Source organism: Phoenix dactylifera, chromosome 3 (genome assembly GCF_051530095.1).
Source record: "Phoenix dactylifera cultivar Ajwa chromosome 3, Ajwa_hap1_PhDact_Kaust_v1.1, whole genome shotgun sequence".
Classification (NCBI taxonomy): Eukaryota; Viridiplantae; Streptophyta; class Magnoliopsida; order Arecales; family Arecaceae; genus Phoenix; species Phoenix dactylifera.
In genome coordinates this window covers 44260896-44284744 of record NC_143192.1, presented here as the reverse complement: position 1 = coordinate 44284744, position 23849 = coordinate 44260896, and the positions used below count along the sequence as shown (strand labels likewise).

General features: G+C 38.6%; 2 protein-coding genes across 5 annotated transcripts in view; both read left to right on the top strand.

The window, feature by feature from the left end:
• LOC103717369 (serine/threonine-protein kinase BLUS1-like) overlaps positions 1-12375 on the top strand; it is a 38021-nt gene extending 25646 nt beyond the window's left edge. For 3 of the 4 annotated variants that reach the window (XM_008805723.5, XM_088718585.1, XM_008805724.5), the window contains 10 exons: positions 684-820; positions 1054-1148; positions 1219-1257; positions 1350-1409; positions 8474-8575; positions 8686-8737; positions 8815-8867; positions 10021-10085; positions 10585-10636; positions 11779-12375. In XM_008805723.5, the coding sequence (XP_008803945.1) occupies positions 684-820; positions 1054-1148; positions 1219-1257; positions 1350-1409; positions 8474-8575; positions 8686-8737; positions 8815-8867; positions 10021-10085; positions 10585-10636; positions 11779-11856 (733 nt within the window). In that variant the 3' untranslated portion in view covers positions 11857-12375. Of the gene's footprint in view, positions 1-683; positions 821-1053; positions 1149-1218; positions 1258-1349; positions 1410-8473; positions 8576-8685; positions 8738-8814; positions 8868-10020; positions 10090-10584; positions 10637-11778 lie in introns of all 4 variants that reach the window. The other variant, XR_003387558.3, reaches the window with a different exon arrangement.
• A 6359-nt stretch (positions 12376-18734) lies between these two features.
• On the top strand, positions 18735-23486 carry LOC103717367 (zinc finger matrin-type protein). The gene is made up of 6 exons (XM_008805721.5): positions 18735-19142; positions 19263-19475; positions 19559-19638; positions 22744-22819; positions 22893-23021; positions 23119-23486. The coding sequence occupies exons 1-6, from the start codon at positions 18993-18995 to the stop codon at positions 23266-23268; spliced, it is 798 nt and encodes a 265-aa protein (XP_008803943.3). The 5' UTR covers positions 18735-18992; the 3' UTR covers positions 23269-23486.
• The last annotated feature ends 363 nt before the right edge of the window (positions 23487-23849 follow it).

Below are 23849 nucleotides of genomic sequence, written 5' to 3'. Positions count from 1 at the left end.
TATGATATTTCCATTCAGAACCCTAATCCTGAGCTTTGGCTGCCAATAAGATAGGCAACCAAGGAAGCTTGAAAATCTCTATTATTTGAGCAAGAAAACAATATATATGCTATTATGAGTTTATTGTAAATTGTACAAAGTGTGATACATCTTGAAAGTGCTTTTATAGGTTCTTCACAAATCACAATATATGATATATGCCTTAAAGCATTTCAAAATGCTAAGTTATTAAAATAGTACATATATCTAATAATATAAATGTAGTGTGATCAAGAATACATCAGTGTCCTTGTACTTAAGTCTACCTGGGCAATTGCTAGGTCCATTGTCTGGGATGTTTGTTAGCAATATAATTGTTTTTATTTCGGACTAGTTATTTAGCTAGTTATGATGTACAGCTGTTGGCAACATATCTTGAGAACACTGTTTCACTTTAAGTTTACTGGTTCTGGGAATTACATCCTCATTCTTTAGTGGTTTTTTTTCCTTTTAAAATAAAGGAAACTTTAAGGTTAATGTCAGCAGATAGAGGCACATATAATTCCTTTTGGTTGGAAGGTTTTAGGAACATTTTATTAGTTCTTTGTCAACTCTGTGAATGTTAAACTATTTATTGGATCTACTCGAAGCATTGAGGCTTTTCTTGTGCACAAGAGTCCACATGCTCTGCTTCTTTTTGCTAGGTTTGAAGGCGATAATCAACCACAAGCTGAGAAATATAAACGTGATGCACGAAAAGCCACAAACTTTAGTGGTCCATTGATGCTTCCAAACCGTGCTTCTGCAAATAGCTTATCTGCTCCAATACGATCTTCAGGAGGTAACAGAACCTATAAGACTTCTGGAAATGCTATGATTTTTTATTTTCTTAATAATTTTGCTTAGGGGTTTTGCCCTCTACGGGAGCAAATCGTGATGAAGTTTTGAAAGTTGGAACAAAGCTTGCTGGTTGTGTTTTAACTCCTTAAGAAATCAGCAAATGCAAGAAATTATCATCTTTCCATTATACAGTACTATAGAAGAAGGAACTATGTTTTTCGTCATTTTTCATAGGTTTTGGAGACTCCTCGGAGGATAAATCTAAGGCCAATGTGGTGCAAATAAAGGGTCGTTTTTCAGTCACATCTGAAAATGTGGATCTTGTAAAGGTCAGTCTCAATCTAATAAAAGATTTTGTCATAGACTGGTAACTGTACTAAACAGATGTACACATTTCAGGATATTCCACTATGTACAGTTTCACGAAGGTCATCCCAGGTATGTTTTGATTTCTACATTCATATTCCATTTATAATTTCCATTATTACGCTTGTGTGCACTTTTTCAACATTGTAATTTTAATATCGCAGGGATCTCCACTCAGAAAATCTGCTAGTGTCGGTGATTGGCTGATTAATTCTAAACCAGTGGTATGCAAATTTGTCTCCTAATTACTTTTATTGTTCTTATAACTTCCACGTGAAGTATACATGCAAGTTATTAGAAAGTGTAAAACAAGCTATATTTTCTTTCAAAGATGTCATCTGTCTTTTGACTTGCACCCTGTTTCCAAAGGAACATAACTTTTTATAACTTTTTCCTTGAATGCATTTGCAATCTGGTTGACGCCATGTTGAGCAAATTTGCATGTCTCAATTGTAAGCGTCCTTTTTATATCAGAACCCTGTTACGATTCAATTAAAATCTTTGCACATTCTCTTAGGCTGATTGAAAATCAGATTTAAAGTTATCTTCTACGGCATAAGTATACCATCAAGGTTCTAAAAGCTAATGTCGTTTCTAGGGCTGTCAATATTTGGAATGGCATGTGCTATGCCAACATAAGGCATCAGTTGGCTTATAACGTGGCATGGCTAATTTGGTGTGAGAGTACAAGATTTTGCATCTCTTTGCTCTTAATTTATGCAACTCTTACAGCCTCTGTAATACATTCATTTGTTATTCTACCCTTCCTAGTTTTACCATGCATCCATCTTAACATCCTCATTTTTGTCACAATTTATTTCCACATACTTTTCTATTGCCTAATGATCTACACCATGGTATGCCGAACTAGTCTGTACCGGCCGGTATGGGCCGGTTCTGTGCCGGAGACAAAGAAGACGAAGAGGAGAGAGAGCGTGGGAAAGAGAGGGAGGGAGGAGACATGTGGCCGCCATCGAAGAGCCGCGGAGGGGCGGCGAAGGCCCGGGGGGGTGGCGGAGCCTGGCGGGGGGACCCACGGGGGCGCGGTGGAGGCCCGGGGGGGCGGCGGAGCCTGGCGGGGGGACCCACGGGGGCGCGGCGGAGGCCGGGGGGGAGAGCGCGGGTTCCCCCACCCCCCGGCCTCCGCCCCCCCCTCCGTGGCTCTCTGATGGCAGCCACATGTCTCCTCCCTCCCTCTCTACCCCGCGCTCTCTCTCGTTCTCTTCGTCTTCTCCGGCTCCGGCGGAGAAGAGCTGGCTGGTTCGTACCGTCCGATTCCGGTACGAACCGGAATCGTACCGGTCCGGTGGCGACTGGTACGCCTACCAGATTCGGTACGGCGGACTTTGGTCTACACCATATAATATTACGGGCTTTACTGTTCCATAATTTTTTTTTGTAAATCTCTAAGATACTCACCTATCATATAATATTCCGGATGCACATCTCTAGTCTCTACTTTATCCAACCAGTTCTAATTCTGTTAAATATATTTTTATCTATCTTCGTATTATTTTGTATAACAGATCCTAAATAATGAAATCAATCACTTCATGATATCTCCTGTCTATCAATCTTAATGAAATGTGTATCCCTTATCCAAAGCTTTCCTTCATAATTTCAATTTAGGATTTGATCAAGTTTTCTTTTGATCAATCAATACTATATTGTCCGCAAATTACAGACATCTGGTACATTTCCTACATAGTATATGCGAGTTTGTCTATAGTTAATATAAATAGATATGGGCCTTGTGCTGCTCCTTGATGGAGGCCCATTGTGATTGGAAAAATGCTTGTTGTACCATTGCAACTCCTAACACTTGTAAATGCCCCAGAATACATATTCTCAGTTATTTCAATGTACAGTTTATGTATGCCCCTTTAAAGCCCGTCAATTCACTTTTCTTGGTACCCTTTCATAAGCTTTCTTTAAATCAATAAAAAAAATATGTAGACTTTTGTTTTTTTCATTTATCTATATTTTTTGGTCAAAACTGTCTAAGTAAAAGGTTAGCCTCCATTCTTGATCTTTCAAGCATAAAGCCAAATTGGTATATGAAACATTTATTACTTTTCTTAATCTTTGTTCAATTACCCTTTTTTTAGAGTATCTCATGAGCTTAATTCTTTGATAATTAGAAAAGTCTTAAACAACAACTTTATTTTATAGATGGGTACCATGGTATGCTGAACCGAACGGTTTCCGCTGCGTACTGGTGCGAATCGGACCGGCTCGCACCGGCCCGTGTCGCCCGCACACGGGGAAGAGCGCCGACCCCGCGCCCGCACGGTTTCCTGCACGGGGAACCGCACTCACGCGAGGTTCTGGGCGCCCACGCGTTGCCCTGCGCGGGAGGATATTAATGTCACAGAGTGGCATTTACGCGCGCGAAAAAATGACGCGCGCACCGCGCGAAAAAAATTCACGCACACTTTTACCTCTCTTCTGGTTCAGTACCAGTTTAAACTAGTTCGAACTGAAACCGTACTGGTCCGGTAGGCGACCGGTATGCCTACCGGTATCGGTACGGCATACCCTGATGGGTACTACTACTATACTTCTTGTTTAATCATCTGGCATTTTCTTTGTTTTTGTAATTTCATTAGATAGGTTAGTGAGCCAATTTAAACCAATATTCTATAAATTTTCCAAATCTCAGTAAGTATTTCATTTGGTCCTAATGCCTTTCTTATTTTTATTTTTTTAGAGCCATATCCACTTCATTTTTGTAAATTCTTTGAATAAAACCTTGACTTTCTTCATGATTATACTTTTCAAAGATGCTTGAATAGAATCCTCATTTAACGATTTTTGAAAAATACTATCTCCATATTTCTTTTATTTCTATATCTTTTACAAATATCTTGTTATTTTTCTTTTTAGAACATTTAACTTGATCAATATCTTTAGTTTTTTTTCTCTAGCTTTAGCTATTTTGTAAATTTTGAATAGAATCCTCATTTAACGATTTTTGAAAAATACTATCTCCATATTTCTTTTATTTCTATATCTTTTACAAATATCTTGTTATTTTTCCTTTTAGAACATTTAACTTGATCAATATCTTTAGTTTTTTTTCTCTAGCTTTAGCTATTTTGTAAATTTCTTTCACTTTCTTTTGATCCCCACCTGTTATATAAATTATCATATTTTACATATTTAGCCTTACTATCCTTTTTTCATCTTTCTTAGCTTTGTTATATTATATGAAATCCTCAATATCTTTTCTTTTTTGCCATTGTCTAAAGTAAATCTATTTTGTTTTAATTGCCTCCCATATTTCATTATTCCACCAATAAGTTTCTTTATGCATATACCTCTTTCCCTTTGTCTTTTCTAAAACATCTTTGGCTACCCTCTTTATATAGTTAGTCATTTGATGCCACATTTTGTTCATTTTAGTCCTTTAATTCTGATTTTCCTTAGTTAATAATTTATCCCTAAAGTTATAACATTGTTTTTTTTTAAATTTCACTATCTTATCTTTGGACACCTATTAATTTATTTCCCTTTCTTCTTGCACATCTAAAACTAGCAACCTGTGTTGTATGGTTAAACTCTCTCTTGGTATCTCCTTACAATCCTTACATGCTGATCTTTTTTTTTCTTAAAAAACAATAATATGTTTATGATAAATTTGATATGCTCTTAAGGGTTATTGAGCGCTTATCTCTCTTTTTAAAATATATTTGCAATTGCTAAATCATAACAAGGATTGAATCTCCTACTAAATTTCTGTCCCCAAAACTAAACCCTCATGCACTCTCTCATATTCCTGCATTATTCTTCCCTATATGCTCGGTTGGATCACCACCTATAGTTATCCTTTTTCCTTCAAGAATACTTTGTATCAATCTATCAATTTCTTTCCAAATTTTTTTCTTAATCCTTTCCTCTAAGCCTATTTGTGGTGCATAAGCACTAATTACATTAATTATCTCCTCATCTAAATTTAATTTAATAGGTATTAATCTATCACTTTTATTAATTTTATACACAAATTTTTATGTCATTTCTTTATCTACTACTATTCCTACTCCACTTTTATTATCATCCTTACCTACAAGTAATATTTTATACCATTCCAATCTCCTTAGATTTACGCTCTCTCCATTTAGTCTCTTGATGTAAGCAATATTGGTTCTCCTATATGTCATCTATCCACTTGTTCTCTATTTTTCCATTTAAAGTTCCATTTTTCCAGGAGCAAATTTAATTTTCTTCTTTTTTTCTAGTTACCTTCTTTGCATGTTGTAATTTCTCTTTTCTTCTTACCACTCTACCTGGCCATCATTGTACTAGGTTATTACTAAAAGACTCCCTAATCTTGAATAACCCTTGCTCATTTTTTACTACAACTGGCTTATCTTGTAGCACGTTGCTTACCGACAGTGACCTAACCTACCCTTGCTTATTTGTCACTATAACTGGGTTACACCATAGCACATTGCTTATGAGCAACGACCTAGCCAACCCATGCCTACTTCTCACCACAGTTGACTCAGGTTATGGCAAGGATTGCCGAATTGGTACCGGGTGCCGTACCGATCGTGCCGCATTGTGGCCAATAAATATAGGACTCGGTGGGAACCAACCGGTTCGCATTGAGTTCTGGTCGAACTAGATGGAATTGATCCGGTTCGCTCTTGTCTACGGGGCCAGAACCGTTTTCTATGATCGAACCGACCCGGTTAGAGACCGGACGGGTTCAGTACATGCTGAACCAGCCCGTACTTGAACCGGCCGGTACGGGCTGGTTTAGCATTCCTTGGGTTATGGCATGTAGCATACAACATGGGATGCTCTAGTATTTAACACGCGAATAAGGTTTGAATCTATTCTGTAATTTTGGATATATTTTTGTGGCCAGCTATCAACCTAATGTCCACTGTCCATATTTCTCATGTGAACTTGGGACTGGCAACGATGGTGTTAAGCTAGAATATGAGAATAATAGGAAAAGAATAAGGGTTCAAACACCTTACCTTATGGCTTGGTATTGAGTGGTATTGACAGGCATTGGTTGGATACCAATTAGTATTGCTTGGTGCCTAGCAGTTCAACTTGCTATATGCCTTCAGGGGTGCTGGTTGTGTGTTGTTGGTACACATGCTGGTGCTGGCACAGACCAACATGGTCTGCACCTCAATCCTTGTCTACAGTTTTCTGTTTAGAGTTGTAGGCTACCTCATTTGTTGAGTTGCCAGCTGTAAATGCCACTGACTCTTTCTTCTCAACAAGTTTAGGATTGAACTAGGCTCATTAGTCATACCTGATCCTATGATATAATAAAGATATATAATTAAAGTTCTAAGTCAAGATATGACTGACCAAAAAAAAAAGATCATCTGACATCTAGTACCTCTATATTCTAGAAACTCTTAACAGATCTTTCATTCTATCTTGAACTGATATAAGCTGTTTTTTAAATCTCAAGTCTCCGAATTGTCAGATTTCATCGTATAGACAACTCAGACTGGATGTTAGTTCTTTCAGTATATGGAAAGAATGTAGCCAAACATGGATCTCCTCCTTCAAGTGTTATTTCCTGTTGTCAGTTTCGTACCTGAAAAGATCTGATTTCTAAATACCTGCTTGGTTGTGATCCTCATTCCTCTCTTTCATGTTCTTAGTTTGAGTGCAAAATTGCCTAGGACTGCCTGCCGACCATTGTGCTTTGCTCAAAGACTGGGCAGTACATGGATAACTCGGACCCACCAAGCCCTTAGGAACGTGTTGTGAAGGCGAAATAGAGTTTGCCGTTGAAATGATGGCTTCTGTATAAGTTATCTCTTGTTTTCTGATAGTGTAGTGTGATTTCACATTAAACTTGCAAATACTAATCAGGGTCCAACCTTCCATGATTTTGCTGGTACTTCCATCTGATTGATTCCCAGACAACTTTTTGGCTGCACTCCATATGTTATTTTTTGTGAAGTTCCATTTGCCATAATATACTGTCATGCTGAGTTGTAAATGTCATTTCAAATCTTCCACTTAGGTTAGTATTTGCTTCAGGTGCCAAAATTATTTTGAAGATAATTTGCTGTGCAAACTCTATAATAATGTACAGTGTACTTGTATGCAATGTAATGCCAGATTTTCACTGGTTTTAGCATGCTACTCTAATCCACAAAAGTTCGATGGTCTGCTTGGTTCTTTTAAAGAAATTGCATGTAAGATATTTTGATTTAAGCCATGATAGCCAGGAAAATGAACTTCCACAGGCCATTAGCTATCTGAATCCTTTCTCCGAGTTTAGATTAGCAAATGTGATCCTAGATGGCAGTATATGCCTTAAAAATTTATTCTGTCATTCATTCAACAGACTTGATTTGATTTTATGTATCCTATATCGCATCAGACATCAGAAGAACTGAAATGTTCTACTTCATTCCATTTTCATTTGACAACAGTGTGAAACATGATAATATTTATTGTAGCCGAGTATTAAGACCTATTTATGGCTGTTTAGACAGCTTTGTTACTAAAATTGGGCTAGTTTCAACTCCAGTATTGATGAGGTCCATCCAAGGAATTAGCTGATGTCGAACACAATAATATTGGTTGTGGTTGAAATTGACTTGAAAGGCCTGCTTACGACTGTGATGGAAGTTTAGTCATAAATGTTGGACTATTTTCAACTTCAACATCAATAAGATCCATCTAAGACACTAGCTTTAGTTGATTATCATGATATTTCACTATAGCTGAGGTTGACTGTTGTTTTTAAGGCCCATTTACTGCTGACTTGACAACTTCATCATATACATTGGATTATTTTTGACTCACTTCGAAGTCTTCCATATTGATGAGATTCATGTAAGCATCAGCTGAAGTTAAGGATAATCGAAAAAACTAGTGTACAATTCCTACATACTTATCTTTCCTTTGATTTCCCACCTGAGGCCTAAACTCTGATTTTTTTTTAAAGGGATAAAAAGTCAGGAAGGTTTTAGTGCATACTATTGTTTGTTTCTTCTCCTAGTTTAGGGGCAATGAAGTTTCAGGAATCCTTAAATCCTTGGGAAAAAGAATGCTGAATTCTTTGCTGTTTTACTTTTTATCCTATTATACTGAACTAATCTGTTTGGTATTGCTGCATTAGTACATTTATCATGCAACTGTGGTTCAGATAGTTTTCAAATATCTGTTGTCCAATCCTATGCAATATTCTTCAGAACTCTTTCCCCCCCTCCCTCCCTCCTCTGTCTCTCTGTGTGTTTGTTTCTGTGCATGTGCCATGTGATTTAAGGTATTAATGTTACTTCTGTTGTTATATCAGCCTGTCAGTCAGCAGCCCAAGGAAGTCAGCAACAGTTCAATACCTGCATCTATTCTTATGCCTCACCTTCAGAATCTTTTTCAGCAGACTTCATTTCAACAAGTAAATCAGAATGATTTCTTTAAACTTTACTGATTCAAATTTCAATATTTGCCTGAAATCACTATTCTATCATTGGTCACAGTGCTTATACTTTCTTTGTTGAATTTCAGGATCTTATCATGAATCTCTTAAATAGCTTGCAACAGAATGAGGCAGTTGATGGTGAGTATAACATTTTCCTACTACAATATTGTGGTATATGTGGAAATCTGCAGTAAATCATACTTATTCCTTTCCAGCTATTCATGCTGGACTGCCTTCCCAGGTCCGCAATTTGGAGAATGATATGTTGGTAAGTATAGTATTGATCTTGACTTATTCCAGGTGCATTCTGTCTACATTCCTATAAGATTCACAACCTAGGTATTTTCCATTGTTGATGGTTGATGTAGCCTATTTTTTCTGTTTGAATTCAAAAATTATTCAATTTATGTTTTAAAGCAGGTACTGATCACATAAACAATTATCAAAATCTAGCTTTAACCTAGCTAGCAACTAGTGGAAGAAATTCTGAGCGAGGATTAAGTTCCACTTGAGGTTCCAAGTAGGTCTGGTTTTGTCTTGATCTGCCATGATTTATACTTGACCCCACCCCTGTTTGGATCTTGGATTTTTAGACTAAACCATCTTCATTGGGACTTGATAAAAATAATTTTTAGTCACTTTTCTTGATTACATGCAAAACATTGAAGCTTTACTTGTACTTCTCATCCACTATGCGAATGAGCTTGATAAAAAAGCAAGTCATTTTTAATTAAATAATTTAATTATCTATTTCTGTAAAAGAAAACATTGCAGATGGATGAATTGTGATACATCCTTTAATCCTACATTACTAGCTCAGTTTCTTATTTGGTTGTGGCATTCTGTTTTTAAGCCCAGAAAACCCCAGCATATGCTAATGATCACATTTTACCAAGAACTTACATGTTACCAGGCACTTGTTATCCTTGGTTACCACATTAGCAAATTGTAGTGGATATGTAAAAAATAATAAAGATGATACAGAAACTTTTTAGTGCAAGATTTATGACCCATGAGTGCTAATGATGCAATAACTTACAAATCTATAACATATCCTCGCTTGTATCCCTTTTTTCATTATTGTTGTTGGAATCATATAAACTCCTACAACTTCCTGATATTCGCTATGTACTTGGGTGTATATGCATATTTTTATGCATGCATGAATTCTTGTGTGTATATTTGTTATTTGCTGCATGTGCAAGTGCTTGCAGTGTTTATGATTTATCTTGTATGTTACATTAGTTTAATTAATATCTTCTTTATATACCTCAGGGATCTGAACTAAATGTAAGTTATCTATTTTTTGCACATATATGTGGTGTATGTTGCATACTAGCATAGCTGCTCCACTGCTTATTACATGGCTATATGACAAATCTTTAAAAAAGGGGTTGTCTTTTGACCTTTTTTTTTGACAGGCTGAAACAGCACCTACTGAAAGAGAGCGTCTATTGCTTATTAAAATTTCAGAGCTACAAGCCAGGTAGGTCAGCATCTCCTTCAAAAAATCATATTCTGGCAAAATATATATGAGGATATAGAAGCATAGAACAGATGTCCATACGGTCATACAATGACCACCCAAGAAATCAAAGTTCAGGGGCACAGATAGCATTGAATGTTTGATTAACTAGATTATGTGGCATGGCATTAAATATCTAAGAAATATAGACATTTTTCTTACTTCTGGATGCAAAATGCATGAGAGTTGTTGATTTGTTGTCTTTATATCTAAGAATATTGCCAGCAAGTTATGTGTTTTCATGTAAAATGGAATGGTGCAATTGCTTATTCATAATATATTCTAGCACTTATTAGCAGCAAGCTTCCATTTAGAGTGGTGCACCCACTTCCTAGTTGTTTTCTTATTAATTGTTTTTTAAGAGGCCTACTTCCTGCACTGGACTTGCTTCCGGTAACTAAGTTCTAGCAATCAGTGATTATTCTCTAAAGAAGTACGACCTTGCTCATTTTTTCTGCAGGATGATTAATCTAACTGATGAACTAACCGCAGCAAAGCTCAAACACATTAAGGTGAGCTGTGGAGTTGAATTTCCTCTATTTTTTTTTTCTTTGACAATGAGAAATTACCCATTCAACTGATCTTCTATTTAACTGTCTTTTTCTCATTATTCATTCTTTGATGATACTTTGAAATGTTTCTTACTTAATGCTCTAAGAAACTTTTTCCTTGAGTGTGCCAAATCTTTAGATCCTTGGGATTTGCATGACCGGCCATCTATGTTGGAGAACCTAGAAAAATCTGTCTCTATATGCTTCTGGAGACTTTTAATCCAACTCTGCAACTATTGCAGCCTATTACTTGTCATCTATCATCCTCTCAAATTATTATTTTGGTCCATGTCTTAATCATAAACATAGAATTTAGTTGATGTGCAAATAATTAACCAGTATGAGTCAATGAATGAACTAATCTCAATGTGTGCTAGTACCATTAATAGCTCAATACTTTGTTCGCTAACTCACAAATAGCATTAGATTGCAGTAATAGAAATGGTTAAGTATATATAGGTAAGCTATTTTTAACCCATGGAACTTGTGGAGCAAGAGCTAGGGCAAAACAATGAACACTAGCCAGTAAGCAAATGTATAACTAACAATGTACTATAACTCCTCACGTAAAGAAGCACAGAGTGTATACATGCACCCAACTAACTATTTGGCCAATATTATTAAAACTCCAGCACCCTCCCCATCTCAGATTGATAGCATGTCTGGAAAAGTGGCATCGCCAAACCACCAATATTCTTGTTGAAGCTAATTTTGCTATACTATGATTGTGTGCTATATAGCCTACAAGCTGCTTAGCTATTCTGGTTTTGGAAATGAAATAATCTGTGGTCTCTTGGCAGCAGGATTAAACTTAAGCTGCACCAAGCTATTGGTTATTCCTGTATTAAAAAACATACATGGTTGATCGGATCTGATGTATTTATGGGAATTCGGACCATTCTTATTTTATAGTATTTATGAATATATAAGACCACAAGTTTTGTCATAGCAGCCAGCTTAAATATTAAGAAGAAAACTTGTTTGAAATGTATTCCCTTGCATATGATTTATCGAACTTCTTTCTTGCAAGTTTAGGTACAAGCCCATGAAATTTTGTATTAACTATGCTTACTAGTACTTTGCAACTTGTCCGCTAATTCCAGTTACAACAAGAGCTAAGTGCTGTTTATTGTCGTCAAGAGGAAGAAGATAAAAGAAACGATGAAATAGAGGACACCTGATTTTCTTAATTCAAGATTCTTGAATGCAGTACCATGAAGGTCCAGGTAACAATAGATTCCCTGGCTGAAGGACCTTTTTCATCCATCTTCATTTGGTCAGGTCTTTCTTAAGAAGATCTAGTTTAAAGAGGCATAAGAATCAATTGCTGGGCCATGCTCCATAAAGATATATGACTAGAATTATTTTATGAGGATCAGAGCCATCACAGATGCCCTGTAGATGTATTTCACTTGTCGTAGCTAGGAGCGGGCATTGACCATTCCTAAACAGATGGTGTTGTGAAGTACCAAGTCAGTGATTACCTTTTATAATGATTGCTCTTTTGCAAATTTGATGTATTTTTGGTAACTATAGTTTTTGAGGTGTAGTATCCGACTGACTGCACCATCTTCGAGACTGTATTTTGTTCATGTCTGTTGTGAGGTTCTTGCTTTCACTTTTATTCCCAAATATTTTCTCCCTGGTATCTTTGTAATTGCATGCATCATTAATAGAATTTAAAGTTCTAGTTTCAACAAGCAGATAGCTGCTTTTGCTATCAGGTTTAATGTATTGGGTTTAGCTGAAACATAACTATGAATTACAGTCTTTCATTCTCATTGTACTTCATACAAATCACCTTTCTGATGAGTTTAGTTTTGTCTCCTTATAATGATTCCTGTCTGCAATGTAATGCCTTACTAGATAAACCATAGATTATAATAGCAGAAAGCATATTTTCATGCCAATATACAGGACCACCACATCATGTCCTCCATGCTATGGATGTGTCGGTATTCCTGTGCTTTTATTTGAAACATCACTTTACGAGAGAGAGAGAGAGAGCAGGTAGGGGGTACTAACAAATTATTTAGAGAAAACTTGGATAACAAGTAGAGGACGTCCTCAGTTATTTGTTCAGATGCATAGGATGTCTGACAGAAAGAAAGAAAAGGAGGTCTACCATGAAATAGTTTTCGTATGATAGCTAAGACCGAAGGCAAATTGCTCCTGCGGTAAGGGTATATGCTGGTATCGGGCACCCGCCAACATTTATCAAATGTCAGCTCTTAATCATCTCAGCTGATATAAATTGATATGCCTCAGACATTTATTTTTTTAATTATTTATTTTTTTGGGCTAAAATGGGCATTTCATATAACATGGGTACGAATACACTTAGTAGAATCTGCAGACAAAAGATTCCAGAGTACACTGGGCAGGTCATTCTCACCAACCCATAGGGTGTCTTCTGAGTAGCTCGCGATATATGTCGCCACCTAGTGCGCTGCTTCGTTAGCCTCACGATATACATGCATAGCCTGAAAAGTAATTTTCTTTCTTACTATTAACCATATGTCACGAAGCAAAGGATGAACTCCTCCATCGCTGTGAGGACTCTTCCGGATCCAGCTGATCACCGTGGCCGAATCGCCCTCCAAGAGGATGGAATTTACTTAAAGTACACGTTGCATATACCACAATCCCATTCAAGCCGCTCGTAGCGTTGCCCTTGGGATCGAAGTGTTGAAGATTTGACAGCCTCCTGCTGCCCTTGGGATCGAGGTGTTGAAGATTTGACAGCCTCCTGCTGCCACGAGCTTGGATCTCTGATAACAAAATCCGCCCCTCCCCTCCTGCTACCATAACTGAGCCATCAAAATTGATCTTGAGGAAACTTGGGGGTGGAGGCTCCCATATGAAAAACACCGTATGAGAAGCTGCCGAAGCAGTATGGGGCTCCAGGTACCCTGAGCTGTCAAAGGTTTATGATCTGAACCAGTATAAAAAAATTCTGTTGCCTGTGCCCGAGCCTGCTCCATCACGAACCGTGGGGACGGACTAAGCTCGCCAAAAACTCGGATGTTCCTAGCCATTCATACCTTGTAAGCTATGCAGGATGCCCTGATAGCGACAAAGCACATCTGAGGGGAGCTAGACCAATGTCGAACCTCCTCTAGGAAGCAATCCCTCCGGCTCCAAGCGCCCTCCGGGGATCCCAGACAGCCTCCATGTCCACCTCGTCCAACACACTGGAATAGTGCATGATCCACTAACTCGTCCATCTCATAGTACAGGCACAAGGGAGGGATGCTAACACCACGTTGGCTCAGCGCCGAGCTCGTCGGCAGATGGTCCTAGGCCATCTTCCAGAGGAATAGTGCAACCCTTTGGTGTAGCCTAAATCTCCATACCCAGCCACAGTTCCTGCCCAGCTTTGACTCCTGCTGGAGAACCCGAGAAACATCACCAACCCTAACTCTGGCCCTACAAGTGGTGCTCCATACCCTAACATCTGTACCTGTTGATTTCGGGATGGGGAGAGTCCATACCCGCTCTGCTAAGTGCTCCCCGAATAACTGGCCAATTCTGTCGTCGTCTCACTCTGCCTTCTCCGGCATGAGGAGGCCGCATACTCGGAGCCCCGCAACTCCCTCACCGCTGATCATCGTCGGCCACAAACTCAACGGAAGTGCATCCACTTATGGATCCTCTATTACGTCAATGCTTCGTCCGTCGCCAATCAACAATCTAGAATGTGTCAGGGTCATAGGCAGATGCCTCCCAACCTCCCGCTACATGAAGGAGCTCCTCCGGCTACCCACCACCTGGCCAACTAAGCCTGCCCGACCATATCTCGCTATCAATGTAACTTGAAGAGTGAAATGACACACTTTTTGAGGACCTGCTGTCCAAATTGGAGACCCAATGGTTTATTCAAGTTGTGCATCGATCTTGGCAAACCATGGATGGATTCGTGCGGAATTTTGTTCTATAGAGTTTGTTTTTGGTCTTCTGCTAACCTAGTTGAGCAAATACTGAAATACTGGTTCTATCTGTAAGTTGATCTGCGAAGTCACCGAGCTCTATTCCGCGCTGTTGTCCATTACCTGCAGGCATGAACACAAATTAGTTGAGAAGGATCATATGCTACGGATTTTCTATTAGATGCAAGCTCATCTGATTAGAATCTGAGAAGCTTGTTTACTAGAAGTTAGAGACACAAGACGAATGAAGATTCCATGAGCCACACCCTTTAAAGACAATATACCTCAGTGCACCCCAAAGCTTCATTAAAGACAATATACCTTCATTAGCTGGGTATTTTGTTGGTTGGGTTGGACTCCTATCATCTCCTAGACCGTCCAAAGGCAAGCTTTTTTGGATCCTGGAATTGCTGCCCAAGTAGTTCCCAGTTGGGCGAGGTACCTCGCGTCCTAATGCTACGAGGATCTTTGCCTTCATCCTCCTTGTTTTGTTGGGTCTCTCTGGAGGTCCTAAGTGATGCTGCTTGATGTGGCTTGAAACTACGTATTGCTAAAACTCCATTCAAGGCCTTTAGAAATGTCTCTTTGGAGTAATATGCATTCACAAAGCCCTCAAGGTTCCTACCTCATGAACATAGTAGCTGCCATTTCATGGCAGCAAAATACCGCTTCCTGCATCCACATAGAATCTTTGCCCTAGATCCACTACAAATATGCCATCTGGATGATCCGTTTCACATATGTGTACCTCCTCCCCATGAATACTGGCATTCCATTAATCCATTTTCTCCTTCTCATGCTTCTGGTAAATTTTAGAAATTATAGATTTTTCATATTTCATCATCTTCTCTCTTTGCTCGAAACATTCGAATTTGTAGTCTCCTAATTGTTTCAAGTATGAAAATTATCAGTAAAGGTCTAGCCTCTCCAATACAACTGTTAAAACTCTTATATATATATGTTTCGATATCATACTTTACTAGGACCTTGGACTGAGCCCACAATTCCAGCTTATTGTCCATCGGTTACCATACAACCAAATGCTCATCCAATTTTCTTAGTTCTTCCATCTCTGAAACAAACTCTTGTATAGTACAAGACTTGCAGCAACAAATAGAACAATTTTGAAGTAACTGCTCTTGGAGTTCACTGAATGAGAAGATCTTAGTGTTGGTAATGGAACTAATACTGAAGTAAGCAAATAAGATTTTGAGGGAATTAATTACCTTCTGTGCATCAAATATAAAGGTCCATCCATTCTCTTCTATAGATCCAGTGTCTGCCAATAAAATTAGTGGCAAATCATATCTAGCTATTCCTTATCTCAATCTCTACCACAACCCGTGCAATTGGAAACATATTTTCCTTTCCATCCTTCCCAACAACTACTAGCAGCTATTCTCCTACAGCACCTTTCAGGTGGCAACCATCTAATCTAATAATAGGCCTACAATCCTTTTATAAAACCCTTCTTGCATGCATCTGTGCACACGTAAGTCTTTTGAAAATGGGCTTTACCCTTGGCTCTCTGCACATCTACCTTCATGGTGGAGTCAGGTTTGTTGCCCTAATGATGTCACAATACTCTTATATCTTGGCACATTGCTCTCTGTGCGATCCATGTATGATGTTAATTGGACCATGTATGATCTTGATTTCTTCTTAGCCTTATAGGCTCCTGTCTTGGATATGAGAACCTTAAATTGTTGTACGATCTAACCCTGGAAGTGACATTGTGATTGCGGAATTGGTTTCTACATTTGTGTATTTCTTCATAGGTCTTGGTCTAACATGTGGCCTCTGTTTGCATTGTAGAAGCATGCGTCCCCCATCCATAATTTTTCTTGCATATTATTGTGAGTTTGAACTTATCTTCGCACTTATAAATATAGACAAAACCTTTTCAAATACTTTGCTTCTTGAGTTCCTCCCTGGACACAACATGAGAGTCGAACTTCCAGCTTGAAGCTTTGTAGGCTTTTTCAAATCTTGCAGAACTAAACTTTGAATACTCTTGGATTCTAGGACGTTCCCCGTCTAAAACTGTCACGCCCCCCGTCTCTGCGGGGCACGTGCGACACCCAGCGCCCATGTGGGGGGCACATGAAGGGGGAACACCGTCTAAAACCGAGGAGCTATCAAGGTTTCTGATATCAATATTGCCGCAGAAATTTCAGCCGCTTGTGCGTGCTCACCCTTGAATCCAGTAACCACTTTCAGGTCTCCTCCACAATTGCTTTATCAATGTACTCCCTAAACAAGTAATCACGATCCTTATTAGTCCCCTTAAGATCACCTTAGTGCCATAATAGCATCACATTCACTATTACTACGCTGCCTTCACCATCTTCTTCAATAGATGTCTCCCCATGGCTACCAGCAGTAACTTAGCCGCATTTGTACCCTTTGCATCACCTTGTCCACCAGTACCCTCAAATGCACCCACCTACACATTTACATTGACAAAACCATCACTGAAAGTCTAGCAACCATCCTTTGTTACAAACCCTTCTTGTTCACGAGTCATTTTAACACTTACGTATACAACCTGTGGTCCTTATGCTTCTCCTCCATCACTAACAATTTTTGCTCTTTCAACATCTCCACCATCATTGACATCCCTTGTCCAGCCACATGACCATGATTGAGATCCACAATTGCACCCTAACAATTCATACCCTTTGCCTCAGCTTGGCTAAGATGACCATCATCATCCTGTGTTGATGGTTGTGAGGAAGGAAGAGGTAGTGGAATATCCTGACAATCCCCAATGCTTCTTGCACACTATGCTTAACACACACAGTGTGTCTTCTCTAGATAGCTGCATATGTCTAGAATATCTCTTTGATTGTTCATTGATTTCAAGCCATCTTCAAGGCTCATGTCCAGCACCAGATAGCAGAACTAGGAACAATAATTTATCATAGCATGGAACAACTGCTACACTTTGTCCTTAACATGTAGACAACTAGCATAGATAAATAACTTTTAAAGTAGTTTAGGATAATTATGATCTTGGATCCCACGAGAATATACTTCTACTTTATGCAGAAACCATATATGACAAAACATGTCACAGAAACAAACACCACATCCCCCAAAACAGAGCAAAAACTACAATAAAATGATATCATGCATGATTAAAGTAACCACATTGTAGCTGTAGGCCTAGAATAAGTGAATCCTGTGGCAATGCCGCAGATGTTAACTCATTTATCAACAATGAAGGGGAAAAATCATATTGCTTGGATTTCAAGTGAATCCGCAAGCTTACCTTTTATTGGCAGGACCAGAGGACGAGGATACAATGGAGGAATGGCCTAGGGAGATTTTGTTATTTCTCCTTTGGTCATGGGAGATTTTGTTTCGCCGTGATGGATTTGGATTGGATGATGACAAAAAGGAGAGGCCAGAGTTAGTTTTAGTTTTTAATCCAGACTCAGTTTGCAAATAACTATCCTAAACCCTCTTCAGGGAGGAGCTATGCCATTTTGGCTGCTGCTTTTTTTTTTTTTTTTTTTTTTTTTTTTTTGAGGCTTCCACAGGTGTTGCATATTACTCTAATATGAATGCAATCCAAGAAAATCAAAAATCAACATGTTCCTACCAGCTCTAGGCACTTATGCCTAAGAAGTTTAGAGTATTTTGTTAGAGTGATCAACCACAAAAAAAAGTCATCAAATCCACAGTTTTGTTTATCTTCCGATAAACATGTCTCATCCTAAAGGAGATACATTTTCTTGCAAAGCTCTAGATGTTCTGAATCAAAGCATGCATACCTACCTCCCTAGCTCAACTATGGATCTAGCTAATCACCACTGCCAAGTCATCCTCTATCAAAATGGCGTTGGCCCTCAAAGTAAGCAGCGTTTGACTTAGTCCGAACTATTTTAGCCTTGCAATGCCCACCGTTAGCGATGTTAAGGGGCTCCACTACTGTTGTATGTGCATATACCAAAAAAAAAAAAAAAAAAAAAAAGTAAGTCGAGAATCCTGATAGCAAAATTTTGAACTAGAGGGGCCATAAAAAAAACGTGAGAACTCAAAGAGATCAAAAGGATTCTTTTTGAAAAAAAAAAAACTTTATTTCAAACCAATCTACTATATCGCGACAAAGCGAACTGCTTGATGCGGACCGAACTGTTTGGTGCGTTACGATCCGACCCGGTGGCATCCCTCGTTCTCCACTCGGTCGGCCCGCCGCTCCGCCCTAAAGCCAGCGAAAAACCCTGAGCTCTACGAGCTGGCTCCCCAAATCACTCCCTCTCCATGCAAACCCCTCCTTCTCTAGTTTTTTCCCTGTTCTCCTTCCCCACCTCCCTTCCCCTGTCCTTCTTCTTCTCTCCCTTTCCCTTCCTCTTCTCCCACTCCTCTTCCTTCGCCGCGAGATGTTCGTCTGCGCCGCCTATCCCTCTCCACCATCTTCTTTCTTTTCCTCCCCTCTCCTCCTCCGATCTCGCGGCCTATCTACATTCCCCACGGCGTTGGACTGGAAGATGAAGGAGATTAGGAGGCAATTGGTGAAGAATGGAAACAAGGTACTCCGTCATAATTTTCTCTCTCTCCTAAGCTCTCCCTCTCTGCTTCTTGTTTTGTTTCCTTCTAGCTCCTTTTGCTATCTAATTGGGTCAAGAAAGCTCGAGTTTTGATGGACGCAGGGAGGTGGGCGAGGGAGGGGCGTGTGCCGGGCTGAGCTTTCCTACGACGCCCCTTTTGCAGCTGCGATTGGCGCCTGCGTCCTCAATTCGCTCGTCTTCCCGATCCCGTCTGGCGGCGCCGACGATGAGGATGGTGGTGGGGCGATTGATTCGACTGATGCGAGGTTCGCCGTGATGGGTATCATTGGCTTCATCCCTTACTTCAATTGGCTGGTAAGCGGTCCTTTGCCCACTGTTTTCTTGTTTTCCCCATTTACCTAAGGTGTTAATTTAGGCAGCTTCTTGTTTTGGAGCAGAGTTGGGTGTTTGCGTGGCTTGATAGTGGTAGACAGAGATATCTGGTGTACTCAATTGTGTACTTAGCTCCATACTTGAGGTTTGAGCTCTTTAGTAACTTTTAAAAATAGGAACTTTATTGGATTGAATGGTGGATATTTCATGATTACTGTTGTCCACAACTTCTAAATGTTAGTATATGAGAAGGTTGTGTGTGCTGAGCTTCTATACAGATGCCCATCTTCATAAGTGTAAATGCTCATTTTTCTTTGAGAACGAACTGCGTGCTACCTTTTGTGCTCTGATTTATGTAGATGGAAGCATTTTTCTAAGCCCGTTTTTATTACTTAACATGCGAATCAAGGTGTCCTAGTTTGTTGCTCAAGGCTGTTAAATGTCAGACTTGTTTCATGAGCTATGCAAGGAAATAATTAACTGGAAATATTAGCCTGAGAATTGTCAGTATCCAACAGCAAGCTGATGCTGACCATCTCCATTCAGGAAAGGATTATTTTTTTATGAGTGACCATTCTTGTTATGCTTGCTCTATGTATGATGCAGTTAGTCACTTGGATGTGTCATTAGAGTTTATATTGTTTTTATTGAGCTATTTTTTTTGGATTAAGTATTTTATTTCTTGAATTTTTTTAGTTGTAAATACAATTCAAAGAAAATGGTCGGCTGCTAATTTATGAAGGTGTATGTTGATGCCAATCTCCCATTTGGTCATGTGATTATTTGTTTCTTATCTATTTTTTGGGCCTTGCAACTTTTATTTCATAAATTTTGATTGATTTGATCATGTTGATGCTGAAAAGTTTAGTTAAAATCCAAGTATGTGATCAGCATAGCAATTTGATTATTTTGATTACAACATATAAAAGAAGTAAACAAAGCTTTGCTCCATCTATTTGGCGTTTTCTCTAAGGAGCAAGTATGTTCCATTAAAGCTTGAGGGAGTATTGCTACCAGTTTCCAGCCTAACCCACACCTAGTGCCCAAGGTGTCTTCTATATACGTTACCAATTCTATTGCCAGATTATTATAATTCAATCAAGATTCATTTGTGATTGTTGAATATTAGATCCATTCAAATATCTTAGGTTAATTGCAGTAGGGAGCGAAAGATCTAATTCAGTTTGTAACAAAAAATAAAAATTGAATAATGAAGTAATCATTCAAGTTAAATAAACTTATTAGATGCCCACAAATGTCTTTCGGTATTACTGTGACCTAAGAATTAAATGGCTTTTCTGAAACCTAAGCTCTGTATACCATCCGAGCACCACATGAAATCTTAAGAATATGGAAGAAGAAAGTAACAGAGCTGCCCAATTACGCATTAGTTGGTAAATATACTTTCTTACATGACACACACTTTAAACTGAAACCTGTATAGGAGAAGAAATTGAAGGGAGGTTTTGAAGTAAGACATCTTAATCATCATATTTAACATCTTAAGTTTACATCTTCTCTTGTATTTAGGTCATCAAACACAGATTTTCTTCTCAAATTTTAATGGATAACTCTATCTTGTTTATCAACTTTCGTAATATCTGTCTCTAAAGATGGAGCAATAGCATCATGCTGATTATAACTCTTCAAGTTAAACATGGTTTGAAGATATCACCACATACTATTTTAACTTGATCAAATGTCGATCCGTATCTAGGAATGATCCTTCCCTGCTTAAAATTGCCAGTGGACTTACTAGGAACATCTATTAACCACTCAAGGCCTGTTTGGATTCAAAGTATAAATTATCCTAGGATAAACTAGCCTCTGGCTGAAACAAAAGGGAAAGGCGGCGATGGGAGAGAAGGATTTCGGGGAAGAAACAACCACCAGGCGGCCTCCACTAAGCCCACAATCCGGGAAAAATGGGAAACCTGATTCGGCTCTGGAGGTGATTTTTCTTATCCCATTACTTTTAGACTCTTTCAATCTCAAGTTCCCTTAACAGAAAGGATTCTTCCCTTCCATTGTTATCTCATTCCCATCGCCAACCTCAAATGGAAAAATTCTAGAAATATTTTGTGTTGACATCCAAACAGACCCTTAGTGCTTTATTGTATGTCAGCATTGTTAGTAGTCCTTGACAAGGTATTTCTCTTTAATTTTTGCATTGAACTTGATGAAAATTAGGTCAATTACTCTATTTCATTCTAGTCTAGCCCGCTGTGTGTATTCAAAAGTGGGGAAGGGAAAAAAATATTACAGCACAATCATATACGACTTGCGAGTCTAGATGTTTCGCAACTCGAATCAAGTATTAGCACGTGTGAACTTCTGTTCTTTTCACATACTGACATTTATAAGTTAAATTTTACCTGCCTTCTTGCCTCGTAACCATGTGGATCAGTCCCATGTGCTTTCCACCATAGAGTTACAGTAGAACATACAAAGTTTCAACTAGCTAGCTAATAGATAAATTGAGGCACTAAGCTAGGTCTTGGAAACATAAGACTTTCCTAGACTTAGATAAATTGAGGCACTAAGCAATTTGAACAGCTGGAGGCAAAGATATGTATGTACTAATCATGTTTTTGTATATATGTGGATAAAGTGAGGGGGTGCCTTTCAAGATGATTTTACCTTGTGCAACATTGAGCAAAGGAGGAACTTTGGAGGAGATGGTGAATGGATTGTGCAGATGCCTACCATTCTGAAATAGGACATGAAGTAAGAACCAATTGAAAACGGAACCATAAAGCTCACCACCCTATATAGGTGGCACGAGGTCTTATTTATCCACCTTTATTTGTGCTGGATATACGTATGTTTTAAATTTTTTAAGAAGGGAAGATTAGTTGCCTTCAGTCTCTCTCACATGAGGTTACCTGGAACTGAGAGTTACCATTGGGCCCATGTTGTTCATTATAGCCAGTATGCAAGAGGCAATTTTGTCACTTAAAGCATAAATGCATTTATATGTAAGTGCTTTCTGATAATTGTAGTTAATTTAGCGGATCATTTAAATATGCATGAATCATGCTGAGGCCATGGTAACAGGAAAAAATTCTGATTGCTCAGAGATGCTTGAGTACCTGTATTCCCTTGGGGGACTTACTGAGTAAATTATGATATGATTTGCTATAATACTTCTTTCTACTATCTGGAAAAAATCTAGGTCTCCGAGAACTTGCTTTTATTAAGTACTGAAGGCCTGCCTCTGCTTATTAAACTGTAGAATTTTGTTTTTCAGGACAAACTTGTCACTATCACCAGAAGAAAGCTGGTTGCCCATTGCCAGCATACTTGTCTGCATTGTTCACATTCAGGTGATTTAGAATGTATGTTCTGCCGACAGGTCTTAAGCTTTGATTCTTCTTCATATTTTATCCTTGTTGGCAGCTAGAAGCAAGTATTAGGAATGGAGATCTCGAAGGCATCCAATTTTTTGGTCAAGCTCTGAAGCAATTTTCCTCGATGATCAGGAAGAAAGACACCAGGATTGAAAGTTACCAAGAAACCCCTAAAAAGGTTAGATCTTTGAAATTTAATGAATATTTATGCGTTAGTAAATAGGGATACCCAAGCTGTTTTTACCTTTACCCGGTTTTACCTTTACCTGCTTCAGGGAAGGAGCAAGAGACGTACTGAACTACCTTCTACACATGATTCAAGAGAGAAAATTCGGGATTGGGGAATCACAAGAAAACCAGTTGATGATCTGGAACACCTGAATGAAAATTCTGATGTAGATGCAAAGGAAATGAATTCAGATTAGAGGATCAGGAAGACATGGGATCTTTTATATGCTGTTTTTTGTATGGACAGCTGTGGTAGCAGGATTTGGAGCTTGTAGACCATAAATTTCAATTTGTTTGCTTTATGTTTTGCTATTGCTAAAACTTCACAAATTTGCGCATAATATAAAACCCTGCAGCTGTGGAGGACTCCAATGGATCAAGAGATTGAAAGGACCAGATCTTATTTTAGTTTCAATTCGTGTATGGCTTGGCCCTTGCCCTTCGGTTGTTGAGAGTCGGACTGAATCATGCGTTGTTATTTCAGCTTTGAGACACCGGGAGAGTATGAATTAATCAATCTTTCTGGGTAACATATCATTATATTTTGAAAATATTTAAGTAAAAAAGAAGTGAGTTATCACCAGATCACCCAATCATGGTGCTTTCTTGGTGAGAATAACTGAGGCGTATTGTACCAATTTCTTCTTCTTCATGCCACATCGGACTAGGAGTTAATATTACTCATATTGGAATGATATTTTATTATAAATATTAGAAATTGAATATTGACTGTTTAATCCTTACTTTGTCAATTTGCTAGGCTGTATTTTGTCCAGGT